This window comes from Ictidomys tridecemlineatus, chromosome 3 (assembly GCF_052094955.1).
Source record: "Ictidomys tridecemlineatus isolate mIctTri1 chromosome 3, mIctTri1.hap1, whole genome shotgun sequence".
In the NCBI taxonomy this organism is placed as follows: domain Eukaryota; kingdom Metazoa; phylum Chordata; class Mammalia; order Rodentia; family Sciuridae; genus Ictidomys; species Ictidomys tridecemlineatus.
Genome location: NC_135479.1, coordinates 216,130,161 through 216,157,805, shown reverse-complemented (window position 1 = coordinate 216,157,805; position 27,645 = coordinate 216,130,161). Strand labels below are relative to the sequence as shown.

Sequence of the window (27,645 nt, the reverse complement as noted above, 5' to 3'; positions counted from 1 at the left end):
CCCGGTTGGTGGCGCCCTGATTGGCTGCGCGGCATCGGGCCACTCGGCAGTGCAGTCAGCAGAGGCGCGCGTCTGCGCAGTGCGCGGGGCGGGGATGTGCCGTCAGATCTAGGTGGCGGATCGCGGGGATTCCGCGGAGCGCGGAGCTGTCATGACGGAGGGCACGTGAGTCCCCCGGCCCTGGCGGCGGGTTCGCGGACCCGAGCCGGTGGGCGCCCTGGGCCGGGCGGGGCGGCGGGGCGGCGGGGCGGGCGCTCACTGCGCTGGTCCTCCAGGTGTCTGCGGCGCCGAGGGGGACCCTACAAAACCGAGCCCGCCACCGACCTCAGCCGCTGGCGGCTCCGCAATGAGCTGGGGCGGCAGACGTGGACGTACTGCGGCCAGGACGACGGCGCTGGCCGCCAGCAGACCGGCCTGGAGGCCCACTCCCTGGGGCTGGACACTGTGAGTGGCCGCTCGCCGGTGCAGCCCTGTCAGCACTTTATTCTCAGCACGAGGAAATTGCTGTTTTAGAGGGGCCCTTGATTTCAGTCTGTTTCAGAAGCGTCCTCTTTGCTTCAGCCCCTTCATTCCCCACCTCTGCAAGGAATTGCCAGAATTTTGTTTTGAACACTTTATTTTGAAATAATTTTGGATATACAGAAGAATTGCAAAAGGTGGTTGTGACTTTTCTATTTATTCACAAAAAGTTCTTTGATCTCATGTTCTGGTTATGTTCATCCATTTACAGAAGTTCAGCTAATCTCAGTGGTCGGGTACACAGGGGCTGGCTTCTTGCCAAGCCCTGACCTCTAGCAAACACCAGACCTCTTTCTGGGGAGCTGCTGTGCCTGCTGCAGTCCTTTGGGCCCTTTCTGAGAAAGGCAGGAGTTCCAGGCCCAAGTGGGTGTCAGTGCCCTGTTCACACTCTAGGTACTGTGTTTAAGATACCTTAGAGCCTAGGGTAGTGGCACATGCCTATAATCCCAGTGTCTCAGAAGGCTGAGGTGGGAGGATCACAAGTTCAAAGCCAGCCTCAGCACTGTAGTGAGGCTCTAAGCAACTTGGAGAGATCCTGTTTCAAAATTTAAAATAAAAAGGACTAGAGATATAGCTCAGTGGTTAAGTGCCCCTGGGTTTAATCCCTGGTATCAATAGGAAAAAAAAAAAAAAAAAAAAAACACATCTTAGAGAAGTTGTGAAGAAGTTTGCAGGAGACTGAATAGTAAAATTGTGAGAATGTGGAACCATACTGTACTCAGGTATTAAACTGTCTTCATACTTGATTAAAATAGCTGGAACTTTTAAAGTAATCTACATTCATTTTTTTTTGACTTGGGCTGTGGGTTAGGAGGGCTCCTCTAGACAGCAGTCCCCTTCAACTCTCATTTCTTTTGTCCCTTTGCAGAGCAGTTATTTTAAGGACTTGCCCAAAGCTCACACAGCTCGTGAAGGGGCTCTGAATGGAGTAACATTTTATGTGGGACTGCAGGCTGAGGATGGGCACTGGGCAGGTGATTACGGTGGCCCTCTCTTCATCCTTCCAGGTAGGAACTTGCTGTCCCAGCCCCCTGGATCATCCTGGGGTTCTATTTTTTTTTTTTTTCATGTCTATGTTCTTGGTGAAACAGATGAGTGCACGGGAAGGGATGAGGAGGGTTTCCCAGAGTCCCAGTCACCCTGCTTCTGGTGCTGGGACGGAAGTGGAGGCACTCTGATATGGGAACCAGGGGAACTGGGGAGGAGGCTTTTGAGGCCCAGTGCTGGGGGAGAGAGGACCTCTATGGAGGGCCCAAACTATGCCAAGGTGTGGTAGGTGGGCAGAGTGGTGTGTGGGGAGTTGGTGTCCATGTGAGTGCTGTGGTGTTTGCTGTGAACTCACACTGAAAGGGCATGTGAGGGAGTTGTGGCAGTGGGAACTCAGGTCTGGGCTGGCAAGGGGTATGACCCCTGGGCACTGTCTGGTCTGGTTATACAAGATTATCTTGTATCCTGGAAGTGTTTCTCTGAAGAAGCACTCAGTGTTGTAATGTAGGAGATCTACAACTAGCACCCTCTTCCCTAGTGACATGCAATCTTTCTGTTTTAGTGGTCTGAATTCTTGCACAAATACAGGTGTGATTAGAAACTCTGCTCTGAGACTGTTCTTGTGCTAGGACATGGGGGGTAGAGAGTGTCCTAGGAGCAGCATACTAGGAAGACCAGGCTGGGAACAAAGGGCCTTGTTGATAGTGTTGTTTCCCCCACTATAAAAAGTTTTCAAAACACAAGAACACAGGTGTTAAAGAAAGACTGGCCTCCCCTTGTCCACCACTGATCTTGAACCATGGCCCCTGTCAGGTCTTCAGGGCACTGTGGGTGGCCTCTTTAAGACTTGGTGCAGTGTTTGATGTTTCTGGCAGCTTCTGCAGGTCCTGGGTGGGAGCACCACCTCTGCTGCTGCTCCCTTGAATCCTGTCCCAAAGTCCCAAAGAGGCCCCAAGAAGAATGGCCTTCCTGGGCTTGTTTCCATGGGAAGGAGCTGCTTGGGGGCAGCTTCCTGTCAGGGTGGGTCCTCAGGAGGAAAAGGGGTCCAGTTTTAGCAGCGCTGAGCGCCTGCTCCCAGTGAGGAACATCCTTCCTGCCATGCAGGCCTCCTGATCACGTGCCACATAGCACACATCCCTCTGCCAGCTGGATACAGAGAGGAGATGATACGGTACCTGCGATCAGTACAGCTCCCCGATGGTGGCTGGGGCCTGTGAGTATACATGTGTGTGTGCATGCATGTAACCTTGGGTAGGTGTTGCTTGAGTTTCCAGGCGGCTATTGAAAGGTGAGGGGACTGCAGCTGTGGACCTGGGTGGAGAGGAGTAGGCTGGTGCTGGGCTTCATTTCACACCTGTGCTATGGCTGGGTTTCATGGCTGGTGGGGACTTCTGAGACATACATGCCCTATGAAAGCCACCTGGGTTTCATCATAGAAGAAAGTTGCCTTTGATTCTGGGGTGGTGGCAGATGCAGGTGGGCACAGCAGGCCTCATCCCAGTTTGCTTTCCTGGTTGGTGCACATTCTGGGAAGACAGCTTAGTCCTCCTGGGTGTGGTTCCCCTGCCACAGTGGACTTGGACAGACACATCCACTTGGATGGGAAGTGAGCAGAAGGGCAGATGGGTCCTGCTTGGGTACAGATCCTTCATCATGGGAGTTGAGCAAGCTCCTGGGGATAACTGAGTGGTACTTCCTGAGTTGTGATGTCATGTCAGAGGAAAGTATTTTCACATTCTTCCTTTTCTAGGCAAACTTCACTACCAGCATTACTATTTTTCTTGGAAGTGAAGAATGGAGGTCATTTTCTACCTTTGATCCTATAGGCACATTGAAGACAAGTCCACAGTGTTTGGGACTGCACTCAACTATGTGGCTCTCAGAATCCTGGGCATTGGGCCTGATGATCCTGACCTGGTGCGAGCCCGGAACGTTCTTCACCAGAAAGGTACAGGCTGCACAGCATGTGCGCATAATGGGTTTATGTGGCATTGGGTTGACAGGTTCTTGCAGGTGAGAATCAAAGACGTAGCTCTAGCTGAAACATTGGACAGAGTATGTGGACAAGAATGTATCGAAGCAAAAACATGTGGAAATGGTCAGCTCTTCAAATTAAAAAGACTTAATAATTCTGTTTGTGTCATGAATTGGCAAAGGGTTAAAAGCAACATGTTGATATGGTACTTGCAGGACATACCTTCTGGAGGCAGCCCAGCCATAGTCAGCTCTGGACTCTGATTCTCCTGGGGGCATTGGCTGCCTCTGCCCTTTCCTTTCGGTTTTGAAGGCCATTGCAGCCTTGGGCTGCTCTGAGAGCAAAGTGTAGCTCGCATTGTTGCAATGCAGAGCCTGATGTGGCCCTGCCCCTCACAGACTTCCTGCACCCCGTCCTCTCGGTCATGCTTTCTACTCCACGTGGAAGGGCCTCTGGTCAGCACCTCAGCCCCTTCCCTCCTCAGGGCTCGCACACGCCACATCCTTTCATTCTAACTCCTCCCCACCCTGTTGCCTTACTTATTCTTTACCTAGCATCTCAGTGTCTTTTTTTCATTTCTTCTTGCTCTCCCAGGCCAACTAAAGTGTCCTGTACACATTCTCATGAGACCCTGAATTCTCCCTTCAGATATTTGTCAGCCTTTGGTGGCAATGACTACAAGTCACAGGGTTACTGTCTGGGGCCCCAAGGTGCGCTTTCCTTCCTGGTGGAGGAATGAATTTGGGCCGTCCTTTGCCTGGTAGCTTCTTGAGTCTTTTTTGAATTTTGCACACCTGGGTTTGGGGTGGCCTCCTCATAAAACTTGTCCAAGTCAATGTTTCTATGTGCTGTGATGCGGGGCCATAAGTGTTGCATCTGCTCTGGATCTGGCCCGTTTTCACCTGTGCCGGACTATGTGTTAAGTATACATGGAACATATAGTAATACATGGCTGGGGCAGCTTAGGTTTGGTCCAGAGAGGGAGAAAAGGGAGTCCAGCTTCTCACACCCTCACCATCTTCTCCAGGCGCGTATAGATGTGGGCCATCATGGGTATCTGGGCCCATCTCTTGCCTGAGCAATGACACATCCCCCTTCTTCCTAGGTAGCTGCCTTCATGTGCTCCTTCCTAAGGGTAAGGGCTGCGAATAGCTCTCCTGTTGTTAGACGTGCTTGCTCCTGGGGAAGCCGTGGGTTCCACCCATCAGCTCTCATGTCCTGGGTGGCTCTGGACCCTGCTTCTCCTATGGGAGCTGCAGGATCTGTGGCAGGCTTCCCTCAGCTCACATAAGAAGGGGGACACGTAAGAGTTGTGAGCCAGTCTTCACAAGTAGGGTGGGCTCTGCTGACAGGACAGGTATGTGGGCCTTTTTCTTCCCAGGTGGTGCTGTGGCTATCCCTTCCTGGGGGAAGTTCTGGCTGGCGGTCCTGAACGTCTACAGCTGGGAAGGCCTCAACACCCTGTTCCCTGAGATGTGGTAGGCCTGCTTTCTGCTAGTGACACTTCCTTCTCTGGTGGAGTGATGGGGTGGGGGTGGGGGATCATGCTCCTAGCAGAGGCCTTTCCTATGCTGAGCCCCACAGATGGAGGGAAGGGGTTCCCTGCTGGACAGGAAGGGGGTACCAACTCAGGCTACAGGCCACATGTATGGCAGGTGTGGGGGTGCTGCTGGGCTGACTACAGAATCACATGACTCAGTAGGAAGCGTGGGTTTTATGGTGTAGACAAGAGGTCATATCTGATGGTTATGGGAAATCTTGAGCACCATACAAGAGTAGAGGAAAGACGTGCCCTTCACCCAGGCTCCGTGTTCAGGCAATCACTGTTCCTCTCTTTCCCCTTGTCTGGTTTATAGTGAATGCTTAGAAAGTTCAGAAACTGTTAGATGAGGGATGGGCCCAGATGAGCATGGCAGCCCATGTCTATATGCACCTGGAGAAGATGGTGAGGGTGTGAGAAGTCGGGCTCCCTTTTTACCCTCTCTGGACCAAGCCTAAGCTGCCCCAGCCATGTATTCCCACTAGACGTACAAGGTCCTGGGTTCAGTTCCTAGGACTTTGTGTGTGCTAGGCAAGCACTCTGCCACTGAGCTGCATACCCAGCCCTGAAGTGTGTTTTAACAGAACCACCTACCATTTGCCCAGCGGAGTCAATGTTAATGTTTCGAGAGATCTTGAAAGATAGTACCCTCTCCCTGGAAAACATTATTGGCATGTAAATTGCTCCTGGTGTTATACATATAGGAGATGAGGCCTCAGAACTGCACAAAGCCCAGGAAGAGCCCCTGCTGTCTTCCTGGGAGAGCTATGGGAACAGGTTGAGGGTCCTATGGAGGATGACTTTGGTGGGAGGAGGCAGGAGGGGAAGGGGGTGGCTCAAGAGTGAGCCTCAGGGTCCTAAAGCAAGGCCCGAGGGCGTAACACCACCCCAGGTTGAGTGGTGACAGGTGGGAGGGAGGGTAGACACTGAGTGACTGGGTTGGACAGAACTGCTTCTGCTGGGGACACCTGAGGTGTTCTGGGTCAGGCTGGCATTCAGTAACCTACTGTGGGCACCTGGCCAGGCTGGACACTCTCCTGTGTGAGGAGCAGGCAGAGGAAGGCCCTGGGGCAGAAGTGGGTGGCTAGCCTGTGTTCCCACACTAGGGGGCTCTATTGGTCAGTTCCAGGATCTGTAGTCACAACGTTGCTACAGATCTTTGCTGGAGTTGGTTTGGGGGTGGGTTAGAGGGTGAAGGGTGGGGTGGGATGGACCAGAGACCCTGAGCCACTCCCAATGCAGAAAAACTGGAAGTGCTATCCAGTTTTTGAGACGTGCTCTGGAGTGAGTGGACAGGCCCAGGAAGGGCAGAGGTGGCAGAGGCCTGGTGCTCTAGGTGGGGAGCTGGCAGGGGCACTCAGCTTGCGCAGCTTCCTGTGACTCTCCAATGCATAAGGATAGGGGCCAGAGGAGAGTGTGGGACAGCCAGGTGCATGCTGCCTGAGCAGCTGGAATGGCTAAGCTGGGAAAGCCCACAGGCCTAAAGTTTTGAAAATATACTTTTTAAAGTAACTTTAATTTGCAGGTAGTTTTCTATTTTTAGAAAAGTTGCACATATCCCAGGGTTCTGTAGACCCCCACTTCATTTCCCTTGTCTTGTGATACTGTGGGACTTAGAGGCAGGGCACATGAGCTCCGTGAAGGGTGAACACACAGGCCTGCTGCACCCTGGGGGCATAGCTATGAATGCCAGCATGCACCAGCATGGCCTTACAGCCATCTACTTGCTGCCCATGCTCTCAAGGGCCCTGGCCTTGAGGCTGGCAGGGGGTTGGGCTTGTGTGCTGGGGTCTGCCACTGACACATGCTGTCCCCTAGGCTGTTTCCTGACTGGATACCCGCGCACCCCTCCACACTCTGGTGCCACTGTCGGCAGGTCTACCTCCCCATGAGCTACTGCTATGCCATCCGGCTAAGCGCTTCAGAGGACCCACTGGTCCAGAGCCTCCGCCAGGTGAGTCCTCGGATCCTGAGGGACCTTGCCAGCCTCCAGAGCTGGGCTCCCCCTGGGATTTAACCACATGAACCCTCACCCATACTTGCAGTTTTGTCCTTGGAAGTGGCCCTGAGATGGGGTTGGACTGCAGAATGTATATTGGACTTTGCCCTTTAGAAGGAGGAGAGGGTGGGGAGGTAGCTCTCAGAGCTGGATAGCTCCTCAGTGGCTCTGGCGAGGCTGAGGCTGACAGTGGCCTGGCCTTCACACCCTGTCTTTTGTTGGGTATGCCCCACCTCAAGGTGCAGGTGAACCCTGAAGGTTGGTGGTTGGAGGCCACCCTGATTGGAGTTAGGTGGCCTCTGTTTCTGGGAGGCAGTCCTATACCCTCTCACCTCCAGTGGCTCAGATGACCCTGTCCCCAGGAGCTCTATGTGGAGGACTATGCCAGCATCAACTGGCCAGCACAGAGGAACAACGTGGCCCATGAAGAGCAGTACACACCACACAGCTGGCTGCTGCGCGTCACATATGGTGGGTGCCCTCCAAGGGGCCATTCATCATCCTCTTCCACTGAGCACCCTTCTTGCAGCCCTGCCCTGCACTATGGGGTGGGGTGCCCCTAAATGTCACCGCAGTGGAGCAGGGCAGCAGGAGATGTGAAGTAGCTCCTTCCTGCGGGAGGCAGTGGGTGTGCTGTGCAGAGCTGTGGGCTAGGCCGGCCTTGCTCTCTGCTGCCCACAGCCCTCCTCAACCTGTATGAGCGCTACCACAGCCCCAGCCTGCGGCGGCGGGCAGTCCAACTGCTCTACGAGCACATTGCTGCAGACGACCGCTTCACCAAGTGCATCAGCATTGGCCCGGTCAGTACCCTGCCCCTCCCCGTCTCTGTGGAACTGGGAGTAGGGGCTCTACTTGGGACAAGACCTGGTCTCAAATGTGTGGAGGATTCCTGTCCTCACCCCTGTGCCCTGGGCTTGGTGAAGCTGCCACCTAGGCACAGTCTGCCCTCCTACCTGCATGTAGACGCCTGCTCCTTGAGGCTACCTGTGCTTTTGAGCCAGCTTTTCCTCTCCTGTCTCCTTCCTGGTCCCCACCCCAGATGATCCACACCCACCCTGTGGTTGCAGGGTTTGAGGCGCCCTAGGATGGCAGCCGCAGGGCCCTTGCTTTTTCCTCGCTCTCTCCACTGTTCTACCACATGCCTTGCCTTCACAGCCTGCTCTGCTTCCTGGGGCTGGGGGCTGGTGGATACTGGTTATATGCATACTTAGGGACCTTAAGGAGCATAAGGCAGCTCTATATGCCCCATGGTCAGGGCATACTGACCAGAGGAGATGGGACTGGTGGGGAGCCAGATGAAGGCAGGCTCACAGCTAGCAGACAGTAGGGGTAGTGAGGTGGGCTGTGATGGCCGCCACTCTTCTGAGGTGGGCCAGCCCCATAGGGTCTAGATAAGCCCCTGATGGTGCCTAATCCCTTCTTCACACCCCCTGCTGCTGGTGACCTCAGCTGACCCAGCTCCTGTTAATACAGAAGGGTCCTGCTGGGCCCTGGGGTGTGTTTGGGCAGGCCCTGATGGCTATATCTCCCATAGATCTCAAAGACCATCAACATGCTTGTGCGCTGGTCTGTGGAAGGGCCGGCCTCCTCTGCTTTCCAGGAGCATGTCTCTAGGATCCCAGATTTTCTCTGGTGAGTGCGGCTGGGAGGTGGCAATGTTGGGTGCTGACTGCAGACACACAGGGTGATGTAGGATCACCCCTCAGTGTCCAGTGAGGGGCGCTGGGTGCTTGGACCCAGGAGCTCTGGTGAGGTTGTCTTGGGGAAGATCCGCCACCTAGCAGCAGTTGGGGCTGGTCTGGAAGGCTGAGCCAGGAAGCTGTGGACGGATGGGAGCGAGTTTGGATTGGTGTGAAGAAGCTTGTGGACCTATGGGCCTGTCGACTTGGACTGTCCTCTGAGGTGGGACAGTCAGGGGACCTTGGTAGGAAGCCCTGTGCTCCTGAGGCCATCCTCCCTCATGCTGTGCTGTGTGAGGACCAAAGGGATGACCTGGTCTCAGGGCCTTGCATGCCCCCTGCTGGGGAAGCTGTTGACTTCTTTCCTGCCGTGTGTGCCCTGTGCCCCTGAGCCCAGCTGGGCAGCACCAAGGCCACTGGCAGGTCTCAGGGATGGGCATGGGTGCTCTGGGCCCAGGCTCCCTCCCAGTGTGGCCGTCACTAACTGGTGCCCTCCCGCTCCCTGCTTGTCTCACACGGGCTTCTCGTCTTCACAGGCTGGGTCTGGATGGCATGAAAATGCAGGTAAGGGCTGGGGGCTGCAGCTGCTGGTTTCTCTGCAACAGTCTTGCCCTTTATTTTTTATCCTTTTGGGCTCACTAAGACTCAGAAGTAGTCTTCCCCAGGATCAGTCTGGCAGTGGGAGGAGAAGCTGCCCTGCAGTCCTCGTGACTGTGCAGGGCCTTGGGAGCTTCCTGGGCACCACACATTCTTGCACATACATCTATAGCATCAGTGTTTGCTCTTGGCCCTGTTGGTCAGGGCGGCTTAGCCCTCCAACAACGTGGCTCAGACCCTGCAGACGTTCCCGTCCATTACTGTGACGAGAGGGTGGCTCTGGTTGGTGTGGGACTCTCTCCATGTGGTTGTTCCTCTGGCAGGTCTCTGGGAGCTCTGTGTCCTCAGCTCCTGGATCATTCTGGGGAGTCTTTCTCTGCAGTCCTGGGTAGAGGAGAAGCCTGTGGGTCGGTGGGGTGTGGCCAGCCGTGGCTCTGCAGGAACCCAGAGTGTGGGTGGGGACACGTGTGGCTACCACCCAGGGAAAGGAGAAGGTATTCTTTGGACATAGCACATGGCATGTGGACAGTGTCTTTCCAGGTTCTTCCTGGGTCTCTGGTTGATAGATGGATAGCAGATGTGTTTCTTTCTGGGCAGAGGGGGGCTGATTTTGGTCCTTGGCCCCTGATGAGTCCAGGGAGAGCTGGGGGCCTATGACTGCCCTGTGGGGTGAAGCCTAGGCTTCTGTCAGACATTTTAGAGATCCCTGAACAAACTCACTGGGATTTGGCCACCTGCCTCCTGTAGTGAGACTGGGGTATTGTCTGGAAACCAGTTCTCAAGGTGGGATTTGAAGGGGGCCTTCCAGCTAAAGTTGGTGTCTCTGTTGGGTTCCCCTACTCCAGGTGTAGTAGGAAATGGGGAGTGTTTCTGATTGTTCCATGACGGGGTACACTGCTTTTATGGGAATAGAGGAGCCCTTGAGGGACTGTGGGTTTTAGAAGTGCAGTGAGTGGCTGGGGCCTGTGGAAGCAGGTGGGTCTTCCTTACCCATTCCTGTCTGCAGGACCTTGTGCTCTCATTGGCTGTGAGGGTGCCCAGGTCTCAGAAGTTGGTGTGGGTGTCAGCAGGGCAGGAGCCTCTGACCCCCTCAGATCCTGGGATGTGGAAGGTGGAGTGGGTGCTGCTGGTGGTTTCTGCCACCGCTCTTCCTTTGTGTTTAGGGTACCAATGGCTCACAGATCTGGGATACCGCATTTGCCATCCAAGCTCTGCTTGAGGTATGTGACTATCTCCTTTGCACCCTCCACCTAATTTCCTGTGTGCACAGACCATGTGTCCACCTAAGGGGCCTAGCACAGCTTAGCTTAGCCTGGCTCCAGAGTGTGACATTGCTGCAGAGGTGCTGGCCCTGCCATAGGGAGCCATAGGCAGGTGACCCCTGAGCCGGTTGGTTTGGGGCCTCTAGAATAAGTACAAGTACAAGCTTGTACAAGTTTTCAGGCATGTGCTGGGGAAGAAAGAGGGTGCCTCTGTGCTGAAGGCACAGAGGGGAAGTGAAGGACGTTGGTGGAATCCCGCACAGATGTTGGCCCTGGCATCTGTGGGATCACCCTTCTGACCAATTCTTCCTTTGTCATGACTCTCTGGTCTTTTAGAGGTCAATGCAGCGGGAAGCCCTAGCTAGCACTCTCTGGAGACTGTCAAGGTGACTGTCCGTGGGGGCGGGCTGTCACCAGGTTAGCTGGGAACTGGCTCAGCCATGCTGTCCTGCTGTCTCCCAGGCAGGCGCTCACCACAGGCCAGAGTTTATGTCCTGCCTGCAGAAGGCACATGAGTTCCTGCGGCTGTCACAGGTGAGGCCCGTGGCTCTTCGTCCCTCTTCCCTGCCTCCCAGGCTGGTTTCTCAGTCACCCCCACCCTGCCCTTTCTAGCCCCTAGGTCTCCTCTGTCCACCCTAGTCACCTTAGGGCAGCCCTTGCCATAGCCGGCAGTGGCCCATCACCACCAGCTGATAGCTTCTGCCTTCATGCTGGTGTGGCCGTGTGCAGAGGCTGGCTAGCCCATGTGTTATCAGGAGCTGCCTCCCTGAGCCCTTCATCCTGTTCATGCCCCCAGCACATTTGAGGCATCCCATGCCAGTGGAGGACTCTAACCAGTGGCATTCCTCCCGAGACCATGCTACCATCTGTCCTGCTAGATCAGTCATGCTACCCTAAGTCTCCACTTGGATGTTTTCAGTGTCTCTCACTCTTGCCTGCCACCCCATTTTGCAGGCCCCATCATGTCTTGCTCTCCTGTGCTAGCCCCCCATACCTTGCCCTCGGGTAGCGCCCACGGAAGCTACTTCCAGCCTTGGTTCCAATGGCGACCCCTACCTGGAGCGCCTACCTGGAGTGCCCTGCCTCTTCTCAGATCTCACTAGGATGCTGCTTCAGGGGGCCTTCATGTGGCCACGATCTGTGACTGTCTAGGCTGGTGGAGCTGTTTGCACTGCACCTTTCCTACAGCAGAGCCTGCTTCTGGGTGCTACCCAGAAATACACTGAACAGAATGTAGCACACACACACAAACCCGTTTGTGTTCCCACCAAGCTGAGCTGTTGGCTCAGGAGTTGAGAGTCTGTGTGGCTGGGACTTCAGAGTGGATGTCCAGCTTTTTGGTTGAGCCTCTTGCCCAGCAGTGGCAGCCATGGCTGTGGGCTACACAGCTTTGCCTCATGTGCCTTGCTGCACTGGTGGTGGCAGAGGCTGGCTGGAACTCTGGTTCCCAGACAGTAGTGTGGCCCTGTGGCCATGTGCCTGTCCACTTTCTACATGTGCTGTCCATTCTGCCCAGGTCCCCGACAACCCTCCTGACTACAAGAAGTACTACCGCCAAATGAACAAGGTACGTTTGGATAGCCCACCCACACCCCAGCTCAGCTGGTCCTTCCCTTTGAGGAGAGCTCTCTCTGGGTCCTCAGCCTTCCTGTTCTGCAGATGCCTGGTGTGGGGACCAGTGCTTGAGTCGCCAAGGCTGTGGGGCAGTCCGTGCACACATGTGGCCATGCCTCGGGGCAGTTGGTGGCATAGTACACACAGAAGTTGAGTAAAGGGCTGAATGTGAGCCAGAGTGTTGAGGGGAAGGCAGAGGGAAGAAGGGATGCAGAGCTGGTGCTAGGCTCCCAACTCTAGGTACAGGCTGTGGACCTGAGGCTTGCCTTCTTATAGTGTATGGACAGCCGCTGCCTTTTCATGGCATTGAAATCCTGTGTGGAGATCTGAGAGTGCCCAGCGTAGGGCTTCAGCCTTGGGGCTCCCTGTGCTAGAGCTGTAGGTCTGTCCAGATGGACAGTGATCTGACTGGTGACTCTGAGAGAGGCCAAGGCAGGGGAGCTCATGTTCCCACTCTGCAGGGCGGCTTCTGCTTCAGCACTCTGGACTGCGGCTGGATTGTCGCTGACTGCACAGCCGAGGCCTTGAAGTCTGTGCTGCTCCTGCAGGAGAAGTGTCCCTCTATCACCCAGCACATCCCCCGACAGAGGCTCTGCGATGCTGTGGCTGTGGTGAGGCTCTGCCCCATCCCGCCAGGACACTCTGATCTCTCTCCACCCCCAGGGCTCAGCTGATGCCAGCTGTGGAAGCGGATGCTCAGGTGACCTTGGAACCCTGGCTGGCCCATGAGGCCTGGTTGGCTGTGTGCACAGAGCCCTGTGCTGCAGGAGCTGGTGCCTGCCTGGCCACGGGTCCAAGGGAAGCCATGTGGCTCCTGCCCCTTCTCTGAGTGCAGGACCTGCTGTGCATCCATGTGAGCCTCCTTTGGGAGGGATGTGGTCCTTTCTGGTGCAAGAAAGAAAGATGAGAGCTTCTGCTGGTTTTGTGCTGTCCTCTGAGCAGCCTGGTTCTTCTGTACCTCTTGGAGCTCTGCACCATTCCAACACTGATGTGACTCTTGAGTTGATGAGCACCTGTCTCTGGGCGGCTATGTGAGGCCCTGACTGCTGTGGCTGTAGCACTGTACCAGGCACCCAAGGGCTTGCCCAGCATGCACACCATCTCCCTGTCCCCTTTCTCATTCCTGGTTTTCAGCCCTGGGGTGCTTCTAGAAAGCTCATCTTGGCCTGTGGACTCTGAGCATGCTCTTGGTTTCAGCTGTTGAACATGAGGAATCCTGACGGAGGATTCGCCACCTATGAGACCAAGCGTGGGGGGCACTTGCTGGAGCTGCTGAACCCATCTGAGGTCTTTGGTGAGTGTCTGACCAGAAGTACAGTGCACAGATCTGGGCCCCAGGTGCTGGCAGAGCCTGAGGACCTCTCCCTAGTTGGGGTGGCAGGGTGCTTGGGTTTTGGATGAAAGGGCTGTGGCTCTGTCTTGGGGCCACTGGTGGAATTCTCACTGGACTCCCTGGCTCAGCCTGGCTGGCTCTTGATTGTGCAAATTTGCTAATGTGGAACTGCTATGCATCTTCAGAGGCTTCATGGTGCTCACGGCACTTGTGGCACTGTGTGGGAGCCTGTGGTGTATGCCGTGGGCTGCTGGACCAGGTCTGCATGCTGCTGTGCTCTTGAGTGACCTTGGGGCACCTGCTATACACCTCCTTGGTGGCCTCTGTCATCTCACTCCTCAACCTGTCAAACTTTGGGGGAGGGATGCAGCTGTTTTCTGTGTGTCCCTTGTCCTGGGCAGCACCCCTCTTTGCCCTACCTTGTATACCTCACAGCTGAACAAACCTTGCTTGGGCCCTGAACCACGCAGCCTGAGCCACAAGAGGGTCCTGCCTAGGCATCGGGTCTGCATGCTGTGCTGCCCTTGCTGATGGTCACTTGGACTGGATTGTGGGTCCTGGGCAGTGCGGCAAGTCACAGGCCTCGTCCCCCCTACCCCTGCCAGGGGATATCATGATCGACTACACGTACGTGGAGTGCACCTCGGCAGTGATGCAGGCACTGAGGCTTTTCCACAAGCACTATCCAGACTACAGAGCAGTGGAAATCAGGTGAGGAGGGCCTAGGCTGGAGACGTCATTCTCTGACATAGGCCTAGCTACCTACGCCGGGCTGCTGTGGAGAATGGACTGTCTGAGCATGGGGATTTCTGTGGTCCCTGCATTCAGCAGTGCGTGTGAGGGGCTGAGGAACCCTCAGCCGTAATTCAGAAGGGTTGTGATTCTCCTCCTTTCCTCCCCCTCCAGCTTCCCGTTGTTTGCTTCAAGCTGCTGCCTGTGGCATCCTGCAGGCGCACCATCCCATTCCTGGTGTGTGTGAGTTGGGGACAATGGCAACTGTTGGCTGAGTGCAGTTGCCACATCCCCCCACCGCCCCCTGGTCCCCGTGTATTATGAACACTTGCTCCTGGTCCTTTTTCTTGAGCTGAGGCCTCACTGTGTTGCCCAGGTTGGCCTTGGCCTCTGTAGCTGGACTAGAGGCATGCACCACTATGCCCAGCTTCAATGTCTGTTTTTATGAAACATCCTTCTGTGAAAATTCTGTACTTGTTTTTGGAGGCACATGGGTACCCACTCTTGTGGGTGTGGGCATAGGTGTGGCATTGCTGTGTTCTAGGGTCATTACAGGGCACGCAGATTCTGCAGGTTCTTTGCTTATTTTCATTGTTCTGTCTTTTTTTTTTTTTTCTTACTGGTGATTGAACTCAGGGGCACTCGCCCACTGAGCCCCATCCCAGCCCTATTTTGTATTTTATTTAGAGACAGGGTCTCACTGAGCTGCTTAGCACCTTGCTAAGTTGCTGAGGCTGGCCTTGAACTCTTGATCCTCTTGCTCAGCTTGCCCAGCTGCTGGGATTACAAACGTGTGCCACCGTGCCTGGCCAATTTTTTGTTTTTGAATGTTAAATCTGATATAGGTCAACTTTGCCAAGGTGTATTGTTCTTTTATATTGCAGAATTTAATTTAAAGAATGTTTTGTTTAACATATTCACATCTGTGGTTATGGGAGAAACTATAATTTTGTTTCTTTTAATGTCCTTATCAACTTCTGTTAAGATAATGTTGGACTCATAAAGCCAGTGAGAATGCTTTTGTGTATACTCTTTGGAAGAATAAGTAATAATGCCATGTTTATACTATTTCTCCCTTATATGTTTGTAACGATTCACTGAGAATCCATGTGGGCCAGAGTTGTCTCAGAGATTTTCTTTTTATCTTTATTTATTTTTATGAGGTGCTGAGAATCGAACCCTGTGCCTCATGCATGCTAGGCAAGTGCTCTACCACTCGATCCACATCCCCAGCCCTCTTGTCTCAGAGATTTTTAATTGTAGATCTGCCTTCTCTGATGGAGGGCTGTAAGGACTGGGTGCTCTTCGCATCAGTGTGGGGATTTCCATCTCAGCTGGTGTGGGCCATGGCCCAGTTGTCCCACTGTCCCACTTGAGCACTTCATGTCCTTCCTGACACTTGCTGAGCCTTTGGAAGAAGCCATCGTTAGTCTTCAGTTCTGCCCAGGATGTCTGTTTATTTCTCATCTGTTTCTGCTCTTGATTACTGTCTCTCTTCTTTGTTTTTCTAACTTGGATACTTAGATAAGTGACTTTCGGGTTTCTTCTGTTTGAACACGCAGCTGGTGCTGGGAATAAGTTTTGAGCTATCACTTGGTTAAGAGTTCTTCTCTGGCCCCTGAGTCATTCAGGAGTATGTTCTGAGGATCTTGGTGCAGGCCCTGAGCACCAAGGCAGCTTCTGTCCTGACAGGCAGGTGCAGCTGTGTGGAGCGCGTGGCCCTGTTCTGGTCACCCAGGCCGAACATCCAGGCTGGTACCGCCCTTGGCCACATGATGCTCCGCTGTTGATGTGGCCCTTACTCCTGAGCTCTAGTTGTCTTAGCTGTGCTCTCTGGATGGACCCTTCTTATTAACTCATCATCTTTTAAGAATTAAACTGAAGCATGTTCTTTAAAGAAGACTTAGAACAAACAAAAGTGTAAAGAAGAAAGGAAGCTATCCCCAGTGGCTGGGAAAAGAGCCAGCCACTCCTCTGGTCCTGGGAGGGTGTGGCTCTGTAGTACTTCCCATGGGCCTGGTGACCAGAGCTGTCCTCAGCATGCATGGCAGTGGGCACGGCTGTCCCACGGGTGACCTACTCAGTAGCCTCTGTGCTCCTGGTCTCGACCTCTGCCTTCCAGCTATCCTTTTTACCCGTCACTAGATTCTCCCATTAGGCATTGTCTGTGACATCCTTACCCTCCAGCTCTCCCACTGCCTGGGCCCCATGTGGCTATGAGGCGGGTAGTACATGCAGGGAGCACTGGTTGGAGCCCTCTGTCCTCAAGTGCACAGAACACATCTGTCCTCTGTGCCACGTCCACTCAAATCCTGGCCTGAAGTTTTGCTAGGATGGATTTTCTTCTTGATGACATGTTTTAAGTTTAGTAAATACTTCTGGGTCTTATGTTATAGATATTTTTCTCCAGTTCCTTTGTTCTTTTTGTCTTTTCAGGGATATGAACATTTGCCTTCGATTTTTTGCTTTTGTTTTTTTGGTACTAGCGATGGGATCTGGAGTGACCTACCACTGAGCCACATCCCCACCCTTTTTAATTTTTATTTTGAGACAAGAGTCCTAAGTTGCTGAGGCTGGTTTGAACTTGTGAATCCTGTTCAGCCTCCCAAGTCACTGGGATTACAAGTGTGTGCCACCATGCCTTGCCGTACTCTCTGTTTTTTAAATGGTCAAACATATATGTCTAATTTGTTTATTGTAATTTTTTATTTATTTCAGGAATGTCTGAGATACAGTTTGAGGTTGGCAGTTACTCTAACACTATGTGGAATATTCCATTACTACCACACTTTGTCAAACTTCTCCCTTGATTTCACTGTTACGGGAAAGTTACAAAGCAGCAGGAGGTAGACCTGCTTTTCCTCTGTCCCTTAATTGTTCGAGTCTTTTGTTTGCTCCTCTTGTTTCCCCAGTGTGGCTGAGAGGGATGGTGTGCTGTGCTTGCACCAGCCCACAGGCAAGTGCCTTCGAGGGAGTCAGCTGAATGCCACTAACCTCAGCCCTTGTTGGGCCGCTGTGTGCCAGGTCCTTACAGCACAGTCTTCTCCCAGCTCCAACTGGGCTATCTGGCCTGCCCTCTCCGTCTGGGCAGGTCTTTGGTCTTGGGCTTGAAGGGAAGTCGTGTTGCAGGGTGAATTCAGCATGTGCTGCTGTGGTGGGACTCGGCCAGGCTGTGGAAGGTACCTTCCATCACAGCTGAGAGGCGCCTTGGATCCTGTGCAGGCTGCTTCTCCAGGGCTCCCCTCGGTGTGGGCCTGCGGTGCTTTTCCTCCTCCCTAACGTGTGTGGCCTTGGTGCCATCACTGTCCCTTCACATTGACGGACGTTGCTCTAACAGCTTTTCTCTCCTTTTGATTGCTTATTATCTCGTGGCCTTTGATTTTGATATGATCGTGTAACTAGATGGTTTGTTAGACTTAAAACATTGATACACTTTATTTAGCGTATTTAGATTTATAGAAGAATTGAGGGAAGATGGAGTTTCCCCACTGCCAGCCTCCCCCCAGGTTTCTAGTGTCCACATTGAGCCCTGAAGTGGCATGTTGTTGCAGCTGATGGTGGTTGACATTGGGCTCCCCCTTCATGCCAGCATCCTCTGGGTGTTGACAAAGTACAGTGAGTGACACATGTCCACATCACGTCTAGAGCTGCTCCGAAAGCCCCTGTGTTCTCCTGGGCACCCTGCCCTGCCTCTGGCAGCTCCAGTTTTGCCAGCAGCATGTACTGTCCAGCCTGGCCTGTCACTCACAGGGTGCAGTTGGGGCCTGCATATCTTTCACTGTGTGGTAACGTGTTTCATTTCTTTCCCCATTTTTCTCTTCTGCCATGCTGGGAGCCATGTCCAGGGCCTCACGCTTGCTGAGCATGCCCTCCACCTCTGCGCTGCTTTTCAGTGCTGGACCGTGCTCCCTTGTTGGTATACGTTGTTTTTCTATCCTGTCATCTACAAGTGTGCTGTTTGTTCCTAGTTTGGCAATTACAAGTAAAGCTGCCATGAGTGGTTAATGCCAGGAGTGTGGTCACAAGGCTGGACTGTGTTGTCTTGTGAAAAACCACAGGCTGTCTGTGGAGTCCTTCTGCATTTCCACCAGCTATGAGAGGGAGTCCTGCTGCACACCCTCGCCAGCCTTGGCGTTGTCAGGGGGTCCGCTGGTGGAGTGGTGTGGGTTTTCCCTCAGTCCCCATGGTGCAGGGTTAGGTGTGTTTTCCCCTCGTCTGGGTAGTTTTCTGTGGAGCTGTACGTGAGTGACTGAGGTGACTGTGTTCCTGCAGCTTCTCGGTGCATTTGCCCTTGCCTTTGTCCGGTTTCAGCCTGGTGAGGACCATCTTCTGTTGCTCCTTCCAGTGTGATGGCGCTTTTCTTCCTGCCAGCCTGACAGCTCTGCCAGTTTGCTGGCTCTTGTTGAGTTCTCGAGCAACTTCCTCATCCCCTCAGAAGGGCACAGGCCAACCGCTACGTCCATTTCAGTTCTTTGGGAAGTGGACTGACTGCAAGATCCTCCTGTGCACATGGCAGGGCCCCGAGGCCTGAGCTCCCTCTTAGTCAGGGCCTCTTCAGCAGCGGCATTAAGGGGAAAGCTGGTTGTCTGTTTTGTCTTTTCTGTACTGGAGTGTAACCGAGAATCTTACACGTGCTAGGCAAGTGCTTTACCACTGAGCCACATCCCCTGTCCTTTTTATTTTTATTTTGAGACAGCCTCACTAAGTTACCCAGGCTGGCTTTGAGCTTGCGATCCTCCTGCCTCAGCCTCCTGAGCTGCTGGGATTGCAGGCCTGCACCACCATGCTCACTTGTATATCTGTTTTTTGATGAGGTATCTGTTAAGTCTTTGGCCTGTTTTATAGTTGAATTGTCTGTTTCCTGATTGTTGAGTTCAAGGTTTTGCATGTATTGGTGCCAGTTTTTTTTTTAATATTTATTTTTTAGTTGTAGGTGGACAGAATATCTTTTTTTTATGTGGTGCTGAGGATTGAACCCAGTACCTCACATGTGCTAGGCAAGCGCTCTACCACTGAGCCATCACCCCAGCCCTAGGTGCCAGTTTTTTTTTATCAGATGTGCTTTCTTTTTTTTTTTTTTTTTAAGAGAGAGAGAATTTTAATATTTATTTTTTAGTTTTCTGCAGACACAACATCTTTGTTTGTATGTGGTGCTGAGGATCTAACCTGGGCCGCACACACGCCAGGCGAGCACGCTACCGCTTGAGCCACATCCCCAGCCCCTATCAGATGTGCTTTCTGCAAATATTTCCTTCCACTCTAGCTTGTCTTCATTTTATTGAGAATATCTTTTTTTTTTGGTACCAGGGATTGAACCCAGGGGCACTTAACCATTGAGCTACATCCCTAGCTGTTTTTATTTTTTTATTTTGAACAGGGTCTTTCTAAGTTGCTTAGGGCTTCAATAAATTGAGGCCAGCCTTGAACTTGCCATCCTCCTGCCTCAGCTCCGGAGTTGCTGGGATTACAGCATGCACCATTGTGCCCAGCTGTTGATCTTTTGCAGAGCTGAAGTTTTCTGTTTTGGTGACATCCATCTCATCAGTGTTTTCACTCATGGATCCTACTTTTTGGTGTTGTTTTTACTTTTTTTCTTTTTCTTTTTTTTTTTAGTACTGGGGATTGAATGCAGGAGTGCTTATGCTTAACTGCTGAGCACCCCTTAGCCCTTTTTTATATTTTATTAAAGTCAGGGTCTCACTGAGTTGCTAAGGGCCTTGCTAAGTTGCTAAGGCTGACCTTGAATTTGTGCTCCTCCTGCCTCAGCCTTGTGAGTCGCTGGGATTATGGGGGTGGGGTGGGCATGTGCCTCCCCTGCTGGTGTCCTATTTAAAAAGTAATTGCCAAACAGGGTGTGGTGGCACATACCTGTAATCCTAGCTCCTTGGAAGCTGAGGTAGGAAGATTCCAAGTTCAAGGCCAGCCTTAGTTAAACTTATTGAGACTTTAAGCAAATTAGTGAGAATTTATCTCAAAATAAAAAAGGGCTTGGGATGTAGCTCAGTTCTCCTGGGTTCAATCCAATACCAAAAACAAAACAAAATTATGGGGAAATAAAAAGCATTTGCCAAGCCCCAGTTACCTAGGTTTTCCTGAATAGAACTGGGGCTTTGTTTCTACTTGAATCTTATAGACAAATATTTAATCTCTCTGTGCCTGAGTGTATGTGCCTACTTGAAAACAGAGGCAGGGCCTAAATTCTGTTTTCCCTCACCATGTCTAACATCCACACAAACCCCCTACACCAGACTCTGCTCTAAAATATTTATTCCTCTCAACCCTGACAAAGCGGGAGATGCTTGTGGCCTTCATTTAGCAAGGTCTCAGGACTGTAAGACTCCTGGTTATTGTAGTCTCATGGAGAGTCTATGGGGCAGGTTCAGTCCTCTCACTTGATCTGCCTTCAGCAGTGTTGGCTGTTCTGAGTTTTTGCCTTTCCAGATAAATTTTGGAATCCAAAATAACCTACTGGAATTTTGCCCACGGCAGGAAGACCTTTGACTTCTTCCGTCAGAGTTTGTGGTGCTGTCGTGTGGATCCTGTGCGTGGTTTTGCCAGGCTTACACTGGATCATTTTGTGTTCTGGTGCTCATGCATGTGGCTCTGTGCTGGGAATGTGGACTCTAACTGCCCTCTGCCAGCAGGAGGCCCGGTGGCGTCCTGCAGCCTGCAGTTGTTGCCATGGACTCTTGGGGATTTTCTGCACAGACAGCCTCGTCTCCTGGGCACAGACTGTTTTGTGTCTCCCTTGTCTGTCGCAGTGGCTAGGACACACGGCACAGTGTCCCCTGGGGTTGTGTGGGCTCCTGACCTGTCCCAGGCTCAGCCAGAAGTTTCTGGTGTCTCACCATTTAGTGCCACGCTTGCTGTGGGCTTCTGTAGATGTTCTTGATTCAGCTGAGGAGGTTCTTCTCTTCCTCGTTTGCTTAGAGTTTCATCCTGAGCACATGTTGGATTTTGTCAAATGCTTTTTCTGCATTGGTTGATCGTGATTTGTTTTTCTTTCTAGTGTTTTTTGTTGTTTTTTTGTGGTGCTAGGGGTGGAACCCAAGCAAGTGCCCTGCCGTGAGCTGCATCCGCCCATCGTGGCCTTTCCTCTTGTCTGTCTGTGCAATGGGTTGCCTTGACTGGTCTTCAGAGGGGGAGCCAGCCTTGCTGCACCTGAGGTAGATCCTGGGTGCTGGCCCCACGGACCGTGTTGGCGACGGCCCTCTGGAGACTTGGTGGAGTTTCTTCCCTGAGTGGTGGAGTTTGCTGGTGAAAACGTCGGGGCAGACCCCTCCCCTGATGACTTCCTGAGCTTTCCCTGTGGATGATCATGTCACTGGCAAGTGACTTCATCCCTCCCTTGCTTTTGGTTTTAAAACTGGATCTATAGTCCTCAAAAGCCATATGAATGAATGTAGTGTGAGGAGCTTAGAGACGTTTCCTCCCTGTTGGTCCCCAGCACTGCTGCCTTCCTTGACCGGCTGCCCTGGCTGAGGCCTCTAGGGTGCTCAGAAGTGGGAATGGTGGAAGCTTTGCCAGGTTTCCTGCTCCGGGAGAGAGCTGCTGTGTCTCTGCGGGAGTGGTACTGGTGGAAGCTTTTGGCATCGGCCTTTTCAGTTGAGGAATGGCTTTTCCTGTGGACCTGTGAAGTGTGCTTCTCTCCGATTCGAGCAGGTGTTGAGCTTCAGCCTCGACTAGAGGGTCCTCTCTGCCCCTTACTCATTGGTGCTGCAGGGGGCTGCAGTGCAGACCTTGGCAGGCCTGACCGAGCTGGTCCCCTCTGCATAGTTAGAGGCCCATCTCCCCTTCTGTTCTGGGGAGAGTCCACATGACAGTAGGATGGACATTCTTGATGACTGAGTAGAGTTTACTAAAAAGCCGCTAGGAGTTTTCTTTCTGGGAGAAGTGTGCACTTTGACTCCTGTTTGGTACGTCTAGGACTCCAGGCACTCTTTCTCAGGCAGTCTTGGTGTTGCGTCCCTATTGTTTTCCCCTGGAGTCACCTCCCTCTCCACTTCTGATACTGCTTATGGACTCTGTGCACATTCACTCCCTGGTACCAAGCAGCAGGGTGGCCACAGGCTTTGCTGTGGCATGGACAGACATGGACAGCACACTGTATGGTTCCTTTTCTGTGGGTCTAGCCAGGCGCAGCCTAGGAAGTCCCCTGCTTCAGAGATGTCAGCCTGGGGCCAACCAGGGCTGGGCCTTGTACCAGCACCAGTGGGGGATCCGCCTCTCAGCATGTGCTCGTGGGCAGGATCCCACCTTGTGGGTTGTCCAAGGCTGGAAGCTGCCATCTGTCCCCTGATGCGGGGGCCTCTGGTGGCTTGTGAAAGCTAGCAAGGGAGAGAGCCTATGAGAGAGAGCCTGCTGGTCCTTCTCAGGGACAGGTCATCACAGGAACATGGTCCGATCTGCTGCAGCTGCCCTTTAAAGACAAGGCCGGCTCTGCAGGACTGCCTGGCGTGCGTCCTAGAAGAGGGTCAGCCTTGTGGAGGGCCTGTTGTTCTTCAGCGGGACCACCAGGTGTAGAGCTCACCTTCTCAGCCTTCTAAGTCCATCGTTTCCTCTATAACCAAACTTTCTCTTCTTTTTTCTTATGCTATGCTGAGGCTTGTGGTGTGGCGATGACGTTGTCTGTGGCCGATCTCCCATTCACCCTGTGGGACAGGCCCAGGCCTATGGCTGACAGCGTGGACCGAGGCCGATCCTGTTATTGGCTGCACCCAGCACAGGCCTCATCCCCAAGGCCTTCCTCTTGCCTCTCTTTCTGAAGCTCTGACCATCTGCTTCCCCCCTCCTGTGTCCTGTGGCTGCTGCTTTTCCTACTGTCAGAAGGTCGTTTTGACTGTTTTCTAAAGGAAAGCCTGCTCCCTCTCAGGAGAGCGTGGCTTGGGGCGGGCACTGTGCTTTTGCTGGGTGCTTATTGGGCTCCGCCTATATTCCAGGGAGACACTGGAGCAGGGCCTGGCGTTCTGTCAGCAGAAGCAGAGGGCTGACGGCTCCTGGGAGGGGTGAGTCAGCACCTGGCCTCTGGGGTGTGGTGGAGGGTGGGGCTGGGCTTGCCCACTGGCTTCCTGCTTGTTGCCAGGCTTCTCTTGTGTGCGTGCCCATGCTGCCTGTTGTAGGGCCGTTGGCTCTGTGTGTGGAAGTGCTCTGTGGTCTGAGTGTGATGGCTTCTCCTCCCTGGCCATGTCACTGGGGTCTCCCCAGTCCACCTAGGGGGGCAGCAGCTGAGCCAGGTGGGCACCGCCTCTTATGCCCACACTGTCCCTGTGTCCCAGGTATGGGACTATAAATCTTCACAAGCTCCTGTACCTGGATGCTGGACCCAGTGGGCTGCAACCTCATGCCAGGGCCTTGCAGGTGGTGCAGCTCATTTAGGGACATGCGGATACTTTTCCTGGCCCAGCCCCGCCCTTTCTGTTCAAGGACACCCCCTCCTCCAGGGTGAGAACCTGAGGCTGAGGCCCTCTCCCCTCTCTCTCCAGTTCCTGGGGGGTTTGTTTCACCTATGGCACCTGGTTTGGCCTGGAAGCTTTCGCCTGCATGGGGCATACCTACCGTGATGGGTGAGTGCAGCTGTGGGGCCATTGGCCCTCTGTGTGGTGTTTTCCCCTTTGATGTTTGATTTTGGGATCTCTTAGTATTTTTAAACAGTGAGATAAGAACAGCATCCCAGAAAATGTGAATCCCAGGTTGAACAAAGATGTTTCCCTGGCTTGGGAGCCTTTGGCTAGGGGCCACCTCAGAGTTTTCCAGAGGTGATCCCACACCTTCCCTGTACATACCTGCTCCCCAACCAGTAGGAGGGCTAGGGTCCAGGACATTCACTGGGCCCTGCTGAGAGAGGGGTGAAGCCTTGGGTCCAAGCCCTGTCTCTGACTGCCCCACCCAGCCCTTCTGGATCCAGTGAGCTGCAGGGGTGGAGTGTGCTAGGCCCTGTGCTTGACGGGATACCACCCAGGTGTTCCTGATGTGTGTCAGGAACTCAGCTGCGGCCCAGTGGGGCTGCCTGAAGCTGCAGAGCATTTTTCTGTGCTGAGCAGCTCAGGAGGCAGGTGTGTGTCCCCACTTCACAGCTGTAGGCCCTCTCCATGGCCCTGAGGCTGCTTGCCAGGGTGGGATCTGGGGGACCCTGACTGTTTCAGTGAGGGTGTCTCAAGTCTCCTGGTCTCTGCAGGGCTGCCTGTGAGGAGGTCTCCCGGGCCTGTGACTTCCTGCTGTCCCGGCAGATGGTGGATGGAGGCTGGGGCGAGGACTTTGAGTCCTGTGAGCAGCGGCGGTACATGCAGAGTGCCCAGTCCCAGATCCACAACACATGCTGGGCCCTGATGGGGCTGATGGCTGTCAGGTAAGAGTGACGGGATGGAGGGACCCTCGATGGTCAGCAGGTAGCCTGGGTCAAGTGCAGATGTGGAAAGAGTTGAGGGGGCCACAGGACTATGCTGCTGCTCAGCTGTCACTCGGGGGACAGAAGCTCCTCCAGGAGCCATGTTTCCCATTCCTGGTTAGGTGGCAGCCTATCCAGCTGAGTGGGGTCCTGAGAGAGGTTTCCTGGTGACAGCGTTGATGGCCAGCAGTGGTTGGCAGAGTAAGGGAAGCAGAGACCAGAGGGACTGGGGTGACGTAGGCTGTGCATGGGGCTGCTTCACGTGTGGCAGCAGCAATGGTTACCTCCGTCCCTGCAGCTGGTCCTCCTGTGGTCGCAGCTGATGCTGAGCCACACATGTACAGATGCACACACAGAGACGTGCAGACTTGTGCCTGCACACAGGTGCACGTGCATGAGTGGACACACACATGCTGACATGCATGCCGTGCTCCAGTTGGCTGCTCTCTTTGGTGTGGAGCCTGAATCCTCTCAGTTGGTGTGAGCAGGTACAACAGTCAGGGGCACCCGGGGCAGGACTGTCTGAGGTCTGTTCCTGGTCACCCCCGAGGCTGACTTCAGCACCCCCATGCCCACAGTCCCCTCTGGTGTCTCTCCTTGGCATCGAGCACTTCAGTGCACATACTTGCCTGGCTTCCAGCATGCTGAGTGGGCATGTGGCTCAGCCTTCCCGCCTGGGAAGCTCCACGTTCAGCTGGGTTCTAGGCACAGGTCTGCAGGAGGCGTGTCCCACCTGCCCTGCTCCCCTCTGCCACGGCTGGCTGAGCTCTTCTACCATTATAGTGTTGTGGGTTTTCTGTGAGCTTGGTGCACTACGGTGAGTACACACTCATGCCCATCTGTGTTTGTGCACACCACCGAGCAAGTGTCTCCTCTCCTCAGGCACCCTGACATCACAGCCCAGGAGAGAGGGGTTCAGTGTCTGCTGGAGAAGCAGCTTCCCAATGGTGACTGGCCCCAGGTGCGTGAAACCCAGTGCCAGCCATTGGCTTGCATGTGGGTTCTCACATCCTCCCCTGTGTCCCTCACTGGGTGTTTTGGGGCTTGGGGTGCAGATACTCTGCCAACCAGAGGCCTGTGAGGTGGAGTTCTGGGGCAGGTTGCCAGTTCTGAGCAGGTCTTGCTGTCAGTCAATCAAGTTCTGGCAGGGGGCTGGGTGGGAGATGCCCTCGCAGCACAACCCTTGACTGCCCTATTGTGTGGGAGCTGCACGTGGCCCCTCACTCTCAGGAGGCACAGGTGCAGGCTCTACCTGTCCCCAGAGGGTGGGAGTCATGAGCCCCTTCCCTGCAGGAGTCCTGCAGAAGCTGGTGTGGGCGTGAGGGCTGGAGGCCCAGGGAGGGTTTGCTAAAGGCGACAGCCCCCAGCTGGGCGGAGGCTGGGCAGGAGGACTGCCAGCCTCAGTTTCCCTTGCCCCTGCTTGCTCAGGTGTGCACCAACCCTGTGGCAGCCAGGGCTGTGGTCCATGACAAGGCCCTTGGGCCCTGGTGCCCTTTTCTCTGTCCTTCTAGGAGAACATCTCTGGGGTCTTCAACAAGTCTTGTGCCATCAGCTACACGAGCTACAGGAATGTCTTCCCCATCTGGGTCCTGGGCCGCTTCGCCAACCTGTACCCCGAGAACGCCCTCTCTGGCCGCCCTTGAGTGCACCTGCCCTTGAGAGCATGCCAACCTGTGCTGGCTGCTGCAGGTGGCGAGCATCATCTTCACACCTGTGCCCAGGTGGCAGATGCCCGTTCCCTGCCTTGTGCTCTAGCCCTCTGCTCCACCTCAGCACATGTGTTGGGATCAGTCCTGAGGCAGGGACAGGGACTGGGTTGGTGGCTTTAGACTATAATTGCCAGAGTGATTGTCAATGTAGGTCTGGTTCTGAGAGGGCTCAGGGAGGAAGGGAGCGAGTCTGACTGTGACGCCGCAGCACCTCATGCTGTCCCTGCGCACTTCTTGCCTGAGGGAGGAAGGCTGGAGACAGCATTCTCAGGAGAGCAGCTGCTGGGCCCCGAGCACCCTCACCTGCTACTGATTGGGGATGGGACCTGGGCTAGCTGCTCCCACATTCCTGTGCATGCTGGGTAAGGGAGGGACACAGCCCCTCAACGATGGTGTAAGAGACCAGCCAGCGGGGAGTGGGCTGGGCTCTTGTTCACCGTGATGTACCAGGATTCAGTGCACACCCTGAGGCTGCGTGGTGGGGAGCCCAGCGTGGCACTGGCCTGCCCCTGGCTCGTGAGCTCGCCTGTCTGCACTGCATCCGTCCATGGCTGCTCGCGTCCTGACCTCCAGGCTTTGCAGGCCAGGGAGGGTGGGTGCAGTTGTGGTTCCACAGAGGGGCATTTCTCTGTGCTAGGGACAGTCGAGCACCCCTAGCTGCCACCCACCCAGAAGAACGTTCAGGGTATCCCCTGGCCACTGCCAACTTACATTTCAAGTGCTTGCTATGAGTGGGGATGGAGGGCCATTTTGCCAGAGTAGTGCCTGAGTGAGCTCTGAATTCCTCCCATCCCAGCCTGGGCTCTGCCTTCTGCCACGTGGAAGAGCACTCAGGCGCTCAGGGTGTCCAGTGGCAGCTTTCCTCCCCAGCCCTGATGAGTGGGCCCCACTCCTCGGGCTGCTGCTTTCACCCCTGCCTCTCTGATCACCTGCCCCTGCCCGGGACCTGCCAGGGCTGCCTCCTCAAGTGCAGGTCCACAACTCTGCCTCCCGCCCTGCCCTGTTGAGCCCTGCACAGCATGGTTCCATGCTTTCCTGCCTGTGCTGACCAGCCCCTCTGCGCCAGACCTGCCCTAGCGGCAGCTGGTCTGCCCAGAAACTTCCAGCCAAGACCAGATCACTGTAGAAGACACAGGTTTTCCAGAAGGAAGCTGCAAACTGACTTTTCTGCTGAAAGTCACCTACATGACCAGCTTCCTTAATAAAGAGACACTTAAACCCATGGGGAGAAGAACACTGTGCTTGTTTGGCTTGCTCTGGGGCTTTCTGAGACTGCCTCCTTGGCCCTGTGTGGGGAGAGTGGGACTCCTGGCCT

At 54.1% G+C, this 27,645-nt stretch overlaps 1 protein-coding gene across 3 annotated transcripts; it reads left to right on the top strand.

Moving 5' to 3' along the window:
- On the top strand, window positions 1-27,552 carry Lss (lanosterol synthase). Of its 3 annotated transcripts, none has more exons than XM_005340176.5 (22): window positions 5-165; window positions 276-444; window positions 1,388-1,526; window positions 2,611-2,719; window positions 3,333-3,454; window positions 4,863-4,959; window positions 6,840-6,975; window positions 7,383-7,491; window positions 7,702-7,820; window positions 8,555-8,652; window positions 9,236-9,263; window positions 10,460-10,516; window positions 11,021-11,092; window positions 12,075-12,125; window positions 12,634-12,783; window positions 13,370-13,466; window positions 14,111-14,216; window positions 23,177-23,242; window positions 23,720-23,800; window positions 24,412-24,582; window positions 25,504-25,582; window positions 26,133-27,552. In XM_005340176.5, exons 1-22 carry the CDS (start codon window positions 152-154, stop codon window positions 26,262-26,264), a joined length of 2,202 nt encoding a protein of 733 aa, XP_005340233.1. In that variant the 5' UTR covers window positions 5-151; the 3' UTR covers window positions 26,265-27,552. The 3 variants fall into 3 exon arrangements, with proteins under 3 accessions (XP_040143094.1, XP_005340233.1, XP_021575764.1); XM_021720089.3 differs by lacking the exon at window positions 5-165 and adding an exon at window positions 731-912 and having other exon boundaries at window positions 318-444; XM_040287160.2 differs by lacking the exons at window positions 23,720-23,800; window positions 24,412-24,582; window positions 25,504-25,582; window positions 26,133-27,552 and adding an exon at window positions 23,513-23,680 and having other exon boundaries at window positions 1-165.
- The last annotated feature ends 93 nt before the right edge of the window (window positions 27,553-27,645 follow it).

Coding starts and splice junctions, on each gene's coding strand:
- Lss (XM_005340176.5), top strand. Junction 2,720..3,332: donor CCCGATGGTGGCTGGGGCCT/GTGAGTATACAT, acceptor TTGATCCTATAG/GCACATTGAAGACAAGTCCA. Junction 7,821..8,554: donor AGTGCATCAGCATTGGCCCG/GTCAGTACCCTG, acceptor TATCTCCCATAG/ATCTCAAAGACCATCAACAT.